At 40.6% G+C, this 12,086-nt stretch overlaps 1 protein-coding gene across 4 annotated transcripts in view; it reads right to left on the minus strand.

The window, feature by feature from the left end:
- Positions 1–12,086, minus strand: part of SASH1 (SAM and SH3 domain containing 1) — a 190,208-nt gene that overhangs the window by 46,612 nt on the left and 131,510 nt on the right. For 3 of the 4 annotated variants that reach the window (XM_053973147.1, XM_053973149.1, XM_053973146.1), the window contains exons 5-7: positions 3,680–3,720; positions 2,327–2,413; positions 912–1,024 (exon numbers count right to left, since the gene is read on the minus strand). In XM_053973147.1, coding sequence (XP_053829122.1) covers positions 912–1,024; positions 2,327–2,413; positions 3,680–3,720 — 241 coding nt within the window. The remainder of the gene's footprint in view (positions 1–911; positions 1,025–2,326; positions 2,414–3,679; positions 3,721–12,086) is intronic. The other variant, XM_053973148.1, reaches the window with a different exon arrangement.

Genomic DNA, 12,086 nt, shown 5'->3' on the forward strand with positions numbered 1-12,086 from the left:
TCTTCAGATTATAACATAAATTTATATTCTACAATAATCTATTTCACGATGTAGTATATCAGTAAAGATATTTATCTGACTGCCAACCAATGTAAATTATGTTTTGTCTAATGGAGCACATACAGAACATCCTGTGTTCCATCACAGAATTTTACACAAAGGTTGTGTTGAAACTTTAACCCTCTTTTGGGCTCCGGAGCAATTAAAATCTTGACCCTATCACTGCACAAATGCAATACTTTATTGTTCTTTTTCTTGTGGTTTATTAACATTTAGAGTTTGTAAAGAAACACTTGTGACAGCCACCCTAAGTATAAAAAAAAACCATATCTGTGTTGTACATTTGGCATAATGATATATGCCAAAAATTGCTGAATATGTTTTCTTGAATGTTATTAAAGTAAAACATCAACTTTTTGGCTAAGAAATAAGCATGAACAATTTTAGCTTAAAGGAAAATAGTAAGAAATAGATGTGTTTTGAATTGAGTAAGGCAAGCTCAGCAAAACCTGAAGCATTTATATTGGTATTTAAACAAACCTATGAACATAATAAATAAGAGCTAGTACAAGTCAGAGAGATTCTTCTCCCTCACTTTAGACAGCAGCAATGAAAAAGTCTACACTTAATCTTTTCTCTGATTAGCACCTTTTATTGTTAATGGAGAGAAGCAATGCATTTAGGACTCAGCTTACCACGTGCTGGATATCCATTTCTGGTTGAGCTAAATCTCACTTTTCCCAATAAACAAAGGAATTCCTATCTAATTTATGCTACCATTGCAATAGGGCAAACAGGCAGGCTTTTTCCACCTTCTCCTATGTTTTGTGAATGAAGCAAAATTCCAGATCAATACATCCTACGTTCTAAAACATGTTTGTCAAGGAGATTGAAGTATGCACATATCTTACCCTAGCAAGTGCTTCCTCAATGGTGATCATCTTTTCTTTCACCATCATCATCAGCTGGATCCGTTCTTCATCACTCATTGTGATCTCACTGGCCACATAACCAACATCCTCTCCTGCACAAAAAAAAAGCACAAATATTTTAAGCACACGTAAGAATTCATGCACAGGGTAGGGTACATTGAAACTGGATTTTACACAGAGCTCTAAAATCTGGTTGCCACGTGGATCTGGCTGGCCAGAAACAGACCCTCCCCAGAGCAGGCTAATGGTATGATTTCAAAGAACATAATGATTTTGAAGTAACTGAGCAATAAAAGGAAGTAATTTAGAACTAAAAAATGAAATCTACTTTGACACTGAAAGCAAGCAAGCACAAAAAGGAGAAATAAAAACTGACCATCATCACATGGCTATTGACCCTGAAAGACAAGAATTAAAAGAGGAGGTACTAATGCTGGAAAAGTCAAGCACTCAGCCTTGAGGAATACTGGAATCAGCTGCCAGAACTTGCCTGTTTAGGAATGGTGTGCTGGGCCCTTGCAGCTCTCTGCTGTGAACTGGCCACTGCTTGTGATCTATCCAGACTAGCTAATCACCCACTAAGCTGGCACACAGTGCCAGATGTGTTGCACTCTCAACTACTTCTCCTTCTGGTATGTGCTTAGCATGTCAGCACAGACAGTTAGGACTTGCCTCGAGAACCAGCAAGGACCCACACTTAACTGGAAGTGTGTCCCTTTTGGAATTACTAAATGGGCTTTTGTCATCTTTCACAATCTACCTGAACACAGACAGAGAAGCATCTGTTTGCAACATAAGAAGTTAACAGATACCCATGGGGGACCGGAAATTTTCTGTGTGAAAAGAAATACTTAATGCAATCCACAGCTGCATCTTTTGCAGAAGGACTAGAGAAAGACACCTCTCGGTTTAAGTGGGATCAATCCTACATTTGCACTGGTCACCAAAGACACTTTTACTGCTCCTTCTTGTAGTGTCTTCTACAATGACAGGCTGGATTCAAGCCTAAAGCAAACAGGTCAAAGTAACAAAATGCCAAAGAAAGGAGAAATATCCTTCTAATTTAAACAGAACAATATTTCTCTCATCAAGTCAGGACTAGGGAAAAAAAACCAAGCATCTTGTTTAGGTACATGTATTACTTATATATTAACTGCATCACTTTGTATGTGTGCCATCACTGACAGTCAGGAACAAAGGCAGCCCAGCCTCATCTCTGCAGTCTCAAGAATTTGACTTGTCATTCTGAGCACTGTCACAGTGAACCAAACCTGTAACACTTCCAGAGCCACAGATCCCAGATGCCACACTATGACAAATGCATTTTATTCCTTTGTGATGCTGGCTCCTTACATTTTATATGGATAGGATGTGCACTATTGAAAAAGCTTTACCTTTTGAAGTCTGCCTCATTAGTCCTTTCTGGTTCTTTCGGAAATTCTGCCAAAAAAACTTATTTTTCTTTTTCCAGTCTGCTTTCCCTAAATGAAAAGTGGAGCGGGAGGATAGGGAAAAGGGAAAAATAATTTTAGAAAGAAACATTAGTTAGTAAATTCTAGAGAAGCTTTTAAACATTACATTGCATTTTTAAATCAGAAACAAGAATAAAAAACCATCAAATTTTCTGGTTTTCTTGATTTATTCTGCACTAGAACTATGTTGATGTAGATATTTCAGGGCAATGCACATTCTTTTATAATTGCCAATGCTATAGAGGACTGAGATAAGCCAGTAACTAACATCTTTTTAATTATAAAAAGAAAATATTTTACTTTAATTTTGATGTCTGCTAAGTTGTTAATGCCAACTCTGGAAGTGTTTTGAAGTATTTTGTTGGTTTATTCTCTTTAACTGAATCACAATTATGCAGCCTAAGCCACATCCCAGATAAGTGATTTTCTAGTATATCTGTGCATATCTATCAAGAAATGAAATAATTAAGATATATACACACACACATTCTGCTACTTGGCATGAGATCATTAGTTACACCTGACTCGTGCTCTCTGTATGCATGGACTGTACAAGGCTGGGTCTCCATGTCCACAAGTACCAGATTTCCATATGGACTGATGACCTCAAAGATTTGCTCTAGAAAGAAAAATGGGACCTAGCTCAAGGTCTGTGTTCTGTTGAATTAACCAGGGCGCATGCTATAAAGTTTATGTCACCTACAAATGAACATACTGTGCCTGATCTGGCAGAAATGCTACTGACAAAGAGCTATTAGTATTTAAGATCTTGCCCTGGATGACCAAGAGCTGAGCTTCCTGACTCTCTGAAATACTGTTTAACTTTAGACTGTGTGGACATGTCCCTAGAATAGCATTAAAAGCAAACAAAAAAGAAAAATTTCCCAAATTTATCTTTCTTTTCCAATAAGCAATTTCAGAAACAAAGAAAGAGACATTGGCATGACACAAACAAAAATAACGAAGAACTCCCGTTATTTACTGGGGTGGTAATTTTTGGAATACAAAAAGACAGGCTAGCAGTGATCTAACATGCAAACATTTTCAATTCAATATAACAAATCAAAAGATGCATATTTATCACATGACAATGCTGGCTGGGCAGTTTTAGTGATCACTGAGACACTCAGCATCAAACTGAAAGCTGCTGAGACTAGCCCTCCACCCACACAAATGTTGCTGACTTCTGCCAGCTCTTCACATCCCAGCACAAGCAAAACTCAAAAGCTGTTTAAGAATTCCATAGGAGTATCAAATAAAATGAAATATACTGACCTACAGAGCCTTCTTCTGAACTTGATTTATGAATGGACAGTCTAAAACACAAAAGAGAAATGGACTTATTGATGCAGGCTTTTCACATTTCAGGGGAGTTGTCTGGTTACAGTAAATTATAGTTTCCAAACAATATATCATGAGCTGTTTTCTCTTCCCTTTTCTCCCCAGTGCAGCAACATTTGGAAACAAAACGAAAACTGAACCTACTGCTCTGACCACAGTAAGTGAGTTTCCTTCTGAAATGTGCCTTTTGTGACCAGCATATAAAATATATATACTGACAGAAAACAGTGGTTAAGGAGTCCAAGGATTCCTCAGAAAAACATTTATTCACATTTGCATTTGCAAAACAGTAATTTTGCTGCCTTAGAAACTGTAGAACTGGGATGCTGCACTTGTTTAGCTGTACATCAGTTTTCAACCTATTTGGTTTTTATCTGACAATCTGTATAAGTATGTGCTCATTACATCTCCAGAAGCCACCATGTGGAAGACAGTAGTAGAGATTTAAAGACAAGGTGGAAAAAGTTTGTCCAGACCCTATGTAGTGCAACCATAACTGACTGGAGACTACAGCTTCTTTCTCCCAAATCCCTTCTGTGTGCTTTCTCACCAGTGTATTCTCCCTTCCTCAAAAGCTAGCTGGAGAGATTTAGCCAAGTCTAGAATATGGGCTTTACAAACAACCCACTAAAATAGCAAATATATCTTTTGTTCTTGGTCTTTATGTTCACTAAACCAGTTTTTCAGAATGGATTCTCACTCAGTGCCAACTCATTGTGGGATCTCTGATGAGACAACATCACCCCACTTCACTGCCTTTTTTGAATTATTATTTGAAGCCTTCCTGTGGCAATTGCCATTTAACCACACTGCAGCAAGGCAGTGAAACGACTTCTGCAAGCATCAAGGGCTTTGCAGGAGGCTCCATGTGCAAAGCATCACTGCAGTGTCTTTGCTGTGGGCTTGGCCCTGTGACACGCCAGTGTCCCATTGTGTGGTGGCTGTGCTGCAGCCATGCAGGGTGGAAACACACACGCCACAGCATACCAAGGAGACCTCAAGCCAAATCGTTCCCTGAATGAAGCCATATAATAACACACACATGACACACTCTTGTTGCTGTCCACGCACATTGCCTGCACGGGCTTCTTTAGCTCTCTCAGACCCCCAGCAGAGGGCAATAAAGAGTTTCTGATCAATTCACTAAACCACTTGAAGGGAAATTATAGTTCAAGCCAGGTTCAGAAGACGCAAGCAATTAATGGCCAACATCTTATAAGCAGGAAACATATGTGCATCAATTTGCAAAGGTATCATTAAAGGGGAAACAAGACAGTACAAAGTTTCAGTGTGATTCAGTAATTCATCTAGACAAGGAGGGTCTGGCATAGTGAAGCTCTGAAATAGAACCTCTTTAAAACTCAGACTGCTTAGAAATTTAATCCAGCACAAACTGCAAACTAATTGAGGTAAACAAACCTCAAATTTGTAGTGCACCAGGAGGAGGGAGACATTTAGTGTCTTCCTTGCTGGTGTCTACTCTTGAAGGGGAAAAGTCAGTAATATGCCACCAGATGCTTAATTTTTAAGAAGCCTGGTGAAAGATGAAAAATACAAACCCCATCGTTTCTGGATAAAAAATTTCCAGAAAAAGCCCTTCAAGAGGGCCAGGAATTAATCCAGATACTTCAAAGTAAAGTTGTCAGCAAGTATTTTTCTAAATAAAGGTAAATCGGATAAAAAAGTATGTGGAATTGTATATGGAGATTTTTCTTTTTATGAAAGCCAAGCTCTGTTGGAACTGACAGAATTAATCTGCTACATGTTTTTTTATTTTAAATGAATTTAGTATCCATGAAAGGTACTAAATCACCATCCTTAGAAAATGAAATCTATTAATGATCAGAACTCTGCCTCACTAGTGAAATCACCCTTAAAGTGGAGAGGCAGTCTCTTGTGCTCTGTGGCCTCCAAATCCATTTTAACCCTCTTGCACACTTGCCAAAAATGATGCAAGTAAACAGCAGGTGTAGCAGCAACATTTGTGATGTGGACATCTGTTCAGTATGAGTTAGCCTGAGGCCACCAACTCATCATAAACTGGCCTCCAAAGAAGGGGAAGGGCAGTAGGAGCAAACATCTGACATGCCTGAACCAGAGGGGGTGAGGAGAAAAGCAGGACCCACAGCAAGCAGACCACCTTCTCATTTATTACCGATTTAAGAACTATGCTGAGTTTCATCAGAGGATGCAAATTCCAATTATCATTTCACGCATTCCTTCAAGAAGAAATCTTCCATGCCTGGGCTGACCTTGAAAATGCTAACAGCTGCTCTGAAGAGATGGAAATGCCAACAAAACTTACCACATAGTGCCTGATAAGGCACTTGCTTTTTAGTTCCACCTGACAATTCCGATGCTTAAAAATCCTTAGTGAAAGCAATCAAGCATTTTACTTCCTAGATATCTGGTGAAAAACTCCAGACTACCTTGGTGTCGCTGTATGTTTGGTTTGCAAATTACACTCCCTTAGTCTGTTAAATCTGCAGTGCTTCTGTGAACGTGCACTGAAAGTGATTTGTGTTCTTCCATTCATAGACTGATAACTTGTACTGAAAGTTAATGATGCAGTGACACTTGGCAGAAGTTTCAGCACTGTGTGTCTGAAAGGGAGCCAAATGCCATTACTCCACCATTGAGGCCTTCATTTTTGTTGTGGTCTGATGTACAACTTCATTAGCAAGCTTTCACATGAAATGTACTCTGTCACCACATAAAGCAGAAGAAATGTATGGGTATATGTTCACACAATGAGGAACAAAACAAGATTTACAGCCAGAGGGAAGGAGTACTTTCTTATCAACCCATATTCTCTGGAAACGGGCAGGAGATGGGGTCAAAACTTTAATTCATTAATCTCACAAATCCAAAGCCATCTCCAGGCCAGTACATTGTGCCTCTTCAAGCCAAAGTGCTGAAATAAACAAATGAGAAAAAACCTCACAAAATCCAAAACAGAAATGGAGCTACTTTTGAGAGGACTCAGATATTACTGCCTTAGAGAGCTGATGGTTTGAGCAGAATTTAGTAAACTACATCAGGCCACTCAATGATCAGTGACACAAAATTTAGTAGCAACAGCTGGAGCAGAGTACCTGGACCAGGAACACATTGATTAGAAAGACTGGCTTAACAGAAATGGGTTTACATTCAACATTAAAGTGTTCAAGTATACAAACAAGATGGACACAAAAATCAGTCTTTCAAATGCTGGAGGTCTGCAAATGACAGAGTACCTGGGGATACCAGGTGGAAAAGGATGGCTGAGAAAAAAACGTACATATTAATCCTAAAAGGTATAAGGATGGAAAATTCCAATGGCAGTACGAAGAATACGAAGAACAAATATATATGGGAATGGCTGTACAACCATCATTTTTCATGCTCAAGAAAGATAAATTCAAACTAGATGTGGTATAAGAGAAAGCTGTTAGAATAGACAGGAAACTGGACAGCTGATCTTACAAAAGAAAGCTAGAAAAGTTTTGTCTGTCAAATTGGAGAGCTGCAAGATTAACTTACTGTCTATTAATAAATCAGGCATAGGAACAAACAGACACATGCTGCAAAAAATTAGACAAGAGAAGCTAACATTTCCTATTTGGACAAACTGCCAACCGTAGGTAGAGAAAGGGAGAACAACTTAAAAAACTTATTTAACTGCTTTTACAGGAGACTGCTTGAAAGATAAGAGACCAGACCAGACATCTTAAACCGACCAGACCAGATATCATCATAAGGACTGCCTCTGGAGGGCACTTCTGGTTCTTGTTTTGCAGCCTGGGGACTTTGTAAGAGCAATGTCAAAGCCTGACATCTAAAATGGTATCTGAATCTATCTTTCCATAAAAGTGCTGCAGTGGGGATAACACTGTTACACCTAAGCAATACCTTTGAAACTTGGAGGTGGTCTCCAAAACTTGGTGTGAAAGGAAGGCTCAATGCACACATTTGGGTCACAAGCCAACCAAGCCTGTCTGATTATTAAGACTGGTTTTAACTAGGCTACAGCTTTCCAGTTAACTCTTGACTGATTGTGACCTCAGACAGAAAAACACTGGGGCTAATCTTTCATAGTGGTTGATATTACAAGAGACGCAGTCATAGGTGCCCCAGGAACGTGCTGGTACTCCATAGAACTGGGAAAAGAAACAAATGACACCATGCACTTTCATGAATGTGCCTGTTGATTTTTGAAATCTCATCATTCTCAACACAGAACAAATATGGGAACTGAGAATGATGGGCATTTATATTTTAAATGCAGATGTGCTTCAACAAATGTCCACGTGTCATTTATGGGCCATAAAATCCACAGGTGCATAGCACCATATGATGATGAAACCACTACTGTTACCATCTTCGATAAACTGACAGAGCCCCTCTCATTCCTTACCAACGATTATTTATAGTACTCTGTGGAAAATGGTTTACATGGGATTTTTAGTATATGAAATTTATGCATATTCAGAGCAGTGAATAAATCAATGCAAAAGCCCATGCTGGCTCTGCTGCAAAGCCATTTGGTTATCTGTGTGCACTAGAAATGGCCCACTTACATAATTAGTATGAAAAACTGACAGACTTGTAACTGCTCCTGACTGAATACAAGGTAATTTATCTAACTGGAGCTGGCGCAGGGAAGAAAATGGGCCTTTAGTATTTTTATCAAATTTGCATGAACCTGAAGAGAAAGGAGGCCTGCAAGGTTCTGACCTTGCTAGCACCACTGTGAGAAAGAGATGGAAAGCAAAGAGGTTTCATTCAATTATCTTCTCATTAGGTTTCCATAGCAATGGCTCTTTAAGCAGGTCAAAACTTTCTCAGTGGAAACAAACACTGAGCTGCTTGTGGACTGTGCATGTGTATGTGTACTCTGTAGCATCACCAGCGTGGAAGCCACCACAGTGGTCCCCCGGGCTCGGTCCGTGGACTGGCAGCAGGCAGATGGGGGTACGCCATGTATTTAATAGTAGAATACTTGTTCCCAGCCAGGGGGCAGATAATTGCCAGCTAAAAACTCTTTGAAAGCAAAGAGCAGGGCCCAGCGCTGCAGGCAACGCTTCCTTCTTCTCTGTGTATTGCTCACTCCGTGCCATCTCAACTCGCTGTGACAAGTCAGATTTTCTTGTGAAATGTGCCCTTCATACTTCCTTGTACAAAATTACCAGGCTTGAAATCTTCTTCCAGCTGCTCAAAGGAGCACTGGTTTCCCTCCTCACGTGTCCCAGGCAGCGTTTGGCTGGCCTCTCACTCCCATTGTGTGGGTTATTGTGGGAGTTTCCTGCCCTACTTCTCTTGAGGAGGCTGTTTAAAGGCAGAATGAATAATTTGCCTTTGACTAAATCAGGCCTCAAACAAGTGAAAACAGGGCCATACACATTCACAGATTTTTTTTTTTTTCAATTCCTGCAAGGACAAGGTATAAAAAAAAAAAATGTATCTTAAGTTCAAACATCTCAAGTAAAAAAAGCTCTTACTTCTTCCAATATTCTTTTCCATTTTTAAACTATGCAAAAGGAAGAATTTATTCTCTTAGCTTAAATGCAGCCTTTAGCTACCTCAGTTTGGAGGATTTGTTTGTTTTTTGCTTTGCTCTTCTCAGTTTCTGCCGTGTCTCTGCCTTACATCCTCTTTCAGACCTGCACTCCTCTTTCTTCGAAGATGAGCTTACAAATACCTGCCAGAATTAATCTGAGCACTCTGAGAAGTTGCCAGAATCTAAGCTGATAGAATTAAAACCCCCCTATCCATGACCTGGAGGGATGATTTAATAACCTCCTCCATTCAGATCTTGACCTGCAGTTTGGATGCTGCAGGGAAAGAAGACTAGGGAATCAAGTGTTAAAAACCACTGGCAAAGATGAGTGTACCAAAGGGGGCAGAATTGAGGCTTGGATGAACCTTTCTGCAGCTTTCACTGAAAACCATTGTGGAAAACAGGAACACTGAAATGCAGGCTCTCTCCCAGCCTTAGGTTGATACAGAGTTCCAGTTTATACCATGGGACACTGGAATGGCTGTACTATGGCACATTCATTGCGAAATATTCTTAAAAACAGATTCAGTCAATTGTGTCTCCTGCAGTGACAACAGATTCAATGCAGACAGCAGCCACTTGTGCTATGGCCTTACTGCTTGCCTGCTAACAACCTCGGAGAAAGACATTAACGCCCGAGGAGCCTACAGCCCCTGCCGTGACATTCCCAACAAGCCACCAGAGATCTGGCCAAACTGTATGAATGGGATGCATGAGTGGCTCGGTACATCCTGCACACACACAGGGTGACAGCCATTCGCCCTCAGGAGCAGCTGAAGTAGGGAGCTGAAGTGCAGCTGCCAGAAGCACAGCAGCTCCCCCACGCCGGGGGAATGCAAAACCCCTGAACAATGCTGCCCCGTGTCACCTGCACCCCACACATGCCTGCTTTTCTCCTTCTGTCTGACATGTATGTTTCTGGCCGGTTCCCTGCTCTGGCAGAGTCTCAGATTTAGGTCTTGAGTATCACAGGGTCAAGAACGTTTGAACTGTACTGAGCCACAGCGTGAGGAGTACAGCAGGATGAATTGTGGCACTTGATATGAAGGGTGACCATTTACTGGTCAGAAGTGCACTTGAGTGGTACAGTTCAAGAAAGTGCAGGTGATCCACATAGGAGGTGACAATTCATAAAACCCACTGCAAGACAAAGGTAGTGGGAATGACTGAAACATCAGATACATGACACAACTGTTACCTCATACATTGCTTTCATCCTTCCTTTCTCTAGCAACTCTTAAGAAAAATATTAGTCTATAGGAATGTCTGTCCCTCATCCTATTTGTATGCAGTGCTCCCAAGTCTCTCACCCACTTCCTTTTCTTTCCCAGCAGATCTCAGATACACCACATCTGAAACACAGGCTGATGGAGCAAACAGTGACAGCAAACAGATCTATTTCCAAAGAGGGAAAACACACAACTTCCTTTCTGCAACATCCCCCCAGTTTTTCTAAAAACAGGATGAGAGTCAGGATGCAGAAGCTTGAGTTCAGGGGACTGGGTTTAACCTGGATTTCCTGGCAAACATGCAGAGCTCATCAGTCTGTCATGTAGACTTAAATGCTCAAAAATGGGAACAGGCTAAAACTTGGTTACATTGTTTAAATGCTCTGTTTACAATTATGAGAAAACCCTGCTCAGTCCCCTATCTGAGTAAACATCCTTGGGGTGTTGCCATCTCTTCAAAATAATAGGAATTGTATATACAATACATCCCCAGATGAACATGGTACGGGGTCAGAGAAGTAACAGTAATTGCTAAAGAACACATTTACTGCATGTTTTCTACACTAATGATTCTTCCAGCAAAAGCAGAAGTCAATGTGTCTGTAAAGAAGCACATGTGGTTCTGGGGAGATTTTTGTTTAAAATTAATAATATCACTGTTAAAGATGCTGTTGCCACTTTACTGAAGGCACACTGAGAAACAGTGAAATTACACTAGCACCACAACTGTCAGCAAGACCACAGTTTAAAAGATGGAAATCTTGGGAAGGGCAGAGGGAAGTGAAATTTATTATTCAGAGAAGAAAGCTACAAACACCTCATTCCATGCTCTGCATTAGTTGCTGAATGTGACATAACTTAGAAACCTGGCAAACTGTTTCAAATTACAGAAGGAACTCCATCCAGTGAGGCCAAAAAAAAAACCAGAGCAGTTGTGAAGCAAAGCTTGAACAAACACGACTTTATTTTCTGTTGTTTATGGCTAGCTTTTCAGGCCACATCAGTACCCTTGCTGTTATTCACATAAATCTCAGAGGCTTTTGCCTCTGAGTGAAGATTTTTCTTTCTTTGTCAGAACCAATCAAACAAAGGCATATTTGGTAGGGCACATATAATGCACTGGGCAGGTTCACATATGCAGTCTTTTTTTGTAGCTTCACCTAATTAACAGGAACAGTGTTGCTAGCAACAGCAGAAGGTAGTATTGCCCCAGATGCCTTAGAGGGTGAGGGGTGACGACAATGACTCACAGTGACAAACATTTCTGCCTCCAGGCTCATTTAATCCCTTTTGCCTGCCTACAAACTCTGCTGCTGCTCATCTGTGTTAGAGCACATCACTCACTAGACAGATACTTGTTGAGCAACTTGTTGGACTGAGGGCACTGACTAATTCTGCACTGACTTTACACCAGACCGGGCAGCAGGGTTAGTAAGATTCAAGGCAAGACTGAACATACACTTCTTGTCCACACAAACAGGATTTTTTCCTACCACAGACCACCAAGGTTAATCTGCTTTCAGTGTGGCGTACAGTGGAGCCTGTTGGGCTCTCTCTTCCAGCTGAGCAGCAC

This window comes from Vidua macroura, chromosome 3 (assembly GCF_024509145.1).
Source record: "Vidua macroura isolate BioBank_ID:100142 chromosome 3, ASM2450914v1, whole genome shotgun sequence".
NCBI lineage: Eukaryota > Metazoa > Chordata > Aves > Passeriformes > Viduidae > Vidua > Vidua macroura.